The 3306-nt window shown below is 48.2% G+C and overlaps 1 protein-coding gene across 1 annotated transcript in view; it reads right to left on the bottom strand.

Annotated features, from left to right (window-relative positions):
- The window catches only part of LOC107119120 (serine protease 27-like), a 13286-nt gene extending 10242 nt beyond the window's left edge, over positions 1–3044 (bottom strand). Inside the window, exon 1 of the mRNA XM_015421565.1 lies at positions 3041–3044. Coding sequence (XP_015277051.1) covers positions 3041–3044 — 4 coding nt within the window. The remainder of the gene's footprint in view (positions 1–3040) is intronic.
- Between the last annotated feature and the right edge of the window lie 262 nt (positions 3045–3306).

The raw sequence follows: 3306 nt of genomic DNA, 5'->3' as shown, positions 1-3306 counted from the left end.
ACAGGCTATGTCAGACATCTTGTGACACACCTATTGTTACCATGCATGCTTTTTAAAAAAAGCAAAAGTGTGACCAGAACCTCTGTCAGTCATCTGAGCACTGACAACACTAAATATTGAATCATAATTCAATGTTTTCAAAATCAGGTTTGAAGGGAAGATCAGCTTTTAGTGCCTGTGACCTTCTTCTGAACACTCTCTTCCAAAAGATCCATCAGCATATCCACCACATGTGACAAAAAATCACCCTTTCTGCTGAACAAAACCAACAGCTTTCAGGTGAACTTTGGGAAATGTTTGACAGTCTCCATGGGGACAGATGCCGCTGATTAATCATTTTAAAATAATTTTCCTCCCTTTTCTTTTCCTACAAACTGCCACTAAGGACTCCTGGTGTGGAACCAACACCTTACTTCCCCATGACATGTATAGTTAAGGCACTAGGTGAAGTGGCATTTGTCTGCTACCACACTGCCCCATTTATGCTTATCATAGCAAATTGCAGCTAAGGTGTGTGACACCAGAACTAGATTTGGTGTCAGAATATTTCGGTCATGGGGGAGAATTCAGCTGAGTGAACCTCCACCTGCAATCCAAAGCAGTACAGTCAAAATTCAAGTTTGCCACCTGCAAGAACTAGGCCTCCGATTAAGCTCTTCTTCACAGAGCATCCAACTTGATCCAAAGATCACCTTGACTGGGAAATATAAGCATGGATCCAACCATAGGCCAGAGGAAATTCCTCCATAAAAAGACTGCCTCCACTGTAAGGAGACCCCTGGAACTTAGGTGGTTCTTCCCAGGGCTATTTTTGGGCACAAACGCACAGGAACGGAGTTCCAGCTGGCTCCCAAGTTGGCCACACCCAGCAGGAACTCATTAGCATAATAGGCCACACCCAACAGCAGAAACTCATTAGGATTGGCTACATTAGGGGTGTGTGGCCTAACATGCAAAGGAGTGCCTGCTACAAAAAAGGCCCTGGGTTTTGACAACAAACAAGGTAAACAGAATAAGCAGCAAAAGGTGGGTGTGGCTGGATGAGCATACTTCTGGTAACATGGCATGTGGCCTAATATGCCAATGAGTTGCGCTATCAGAGGTGTGGCCTAATAAACTAATGAGTTTCTGCTGTTGGGTGTGGCCTATTATGCTAATGAGTTCCTGCTGGGCTTTTTCTACAAAAAAAGCCCTGGTTCTTCCATTGGACAAGGTCTCCTTAGGCTGGAGGAAGGCTTCAGACGTTGCTAAGTGGAGTAGTGGGATCCAAACATTTTTCCAAATGTCCCCTAATAGGGTTGCCAGGTCCTCCCTAGCCACTGGCAGGAGATGGGGAGGTAGAGTTGCCAGATACAGGCTGGGGAAACTCCTGGAGATCTGGCAATGGAGCCTGGGAAGGACAAGGACCTCAGTGGGCTACAATACCATAGAGTTCAGGCCTCCAAGCATCCATTTTCTCCAGAGAACTGATCTCTGTGGTCTGGAGTAATTTGGGGGGGGGGTCTCCAGGTCCCACCTGGAGGCTGGCATCCCTACCTTTACAATGCAATCCTTAAACAGGGTTATAGCCTTCTAAGCCCAATGGTTTCAGTAGACATAGAAGGGTGTATCTCTGTTTTGGATTCTATTGCTTGTCAGACAAATTTTGCTGGAGAAGGAAGAAGGAACATGCTTTTTGGGTGGGGGGGGTGTGTTTGCACGGACATGCCTGGAAGTCATGGGCCCTGTTCACACGAGGGGTTTTGGGCCGGGAGCGGGACGGATCGGGGGCGGAGCAAACGGGCGCGATCCCACGGCAACATCTGGGAATCGTTGCCTGCCCGTCCCCGATCCGTCCCTCCCGCCCAAAAACCTGCACTCTTCGGAGAAGAGTGCCTCAAGCCGGCCGTGGGATCGCCGGCACGTCCTTGCGCCGGCGCATCCCCGGCCCCCGGCCGTACTGTGCATGCTCGAACATGCGAAGTTCAGCAGCCTCCCCCTCCCATTCGTCTCAACTTTGGTACGGCTTTTAGAAGCCGCACTTTTCCCAGTGTTTTCCCTGCCGTGTGGCAGGGGCCATGGTTGACTTCTGGTGACCCCTAGTGGGGCTTGGACATTTCAGAGAGCTGGCTTACTATTGCTTTCCTCTGCATCCCAGCCCCAGTATTCCTTGGAGAGCTCTCTTCCAAGTACTTCCCAAGGTTGGCCCTGCTTAGCTTCTGAGATCTGATGAGATCAGAGCAAGGAACATGCATTTTTTAATGAATTGTTCTTTGCAGCTAAATGTGAGGAAGCAGAAAGTGTGCTTTTAGAAAAAGCAGTTTCTGTGAGCGCAGGTTCCAGAGAGCGGGATGTATTAGTCTGTTGCAGCAAAGGGGGGAAAAAGAATCTCATTGTGGCCCATTGACCAATTTTAGTGTAACATGCACCTCCTAGAGCCTACTTCGTCAGATGCATGAGGTGGATGCTCAGTTGTCAGATACATAAATGTTGACCCTGCTGCCTGCAACTTTTTTTCTCTCTAACTATGCAGCTGCCAACAGAGGATCTACCTCATGTATCTGGTGGGCTGCAGTCCATCAACATTTATGCTAGAATTTTTTAAAATGTTGCGGTGGTTAACATGCCACAAGACTCCTGTTTGTTTTACGGCAAAATCAGTGCATGAAGGAGGGTTAATCCCAGTAAATGACCTGAATAATATGATCGCCTCAGGCAGTATTTTTTGTAAAATGTGGGTATGCCTTGCTTATGAAGAATACAAAGTAGAAGAGTCAGACACACAATACTGATGAACTAGATTCACGGATCCCGGTCTTCTTTCCATGGCCTAATTTGTGAGACCTTCCATAGACAACCAGAATGCTAGCTATTAACTGATAGGGTCGACAACTCTTAGAAGACAAACTTCTTGTTCCTACTGGTGCCTGGGGATGGAGGCTTACATGGTCAAGGGACGGAACTCAGGGTCACGAGAACAGGGTCAACAATGCCCAGAACAAGGTTGCCAATTGACTGCCCACAGCGGGCAAGTTTCCACCCCCCACACGCACTCCATTACCCATACTTGCTGAGCTAAACAGCAGGAGAAAAATTGTTTGGTGTAGTGGTTAAGTGCATGGACTCTAATCTGGGAGAACCAGGTTTGATTCCCCACTCCTACACTTGCACCTGCTGGATGACCTCAGGCAAGCCATAGTTCTGGCACAGCTATTCTTGAAAAAGAGCAGTTTCTGTCACAGCTCTCTCAGCCCCACCTACCTCATAGGGTGTCTGTTGTGGGGAGGGAAAGGGAAGGAGTTTGTAAGCCGCTCTGAGACTCCTCCC

The sequence above is a fragment of the Gekko japonicus genome, unplaced genomic scaffold (genome assembly GCF_001447785.1).
Source record: "Gekko japonicus isolate JY-2015 unplaced genomic scaffold, Gekko_japonicus_V1.1 scaffold1445, whole genome shotgun sequence".
NCBI lineage: Eukaryota > Metazoa > Chordata > Lepidosauria > Squamata > Gekkonidae > Gekko > Gekko japonicus.
Note: the sequence above shows the minus strand (reverse complement) of the source record. Positions and strands in the feature narration are given on the sequence as shown.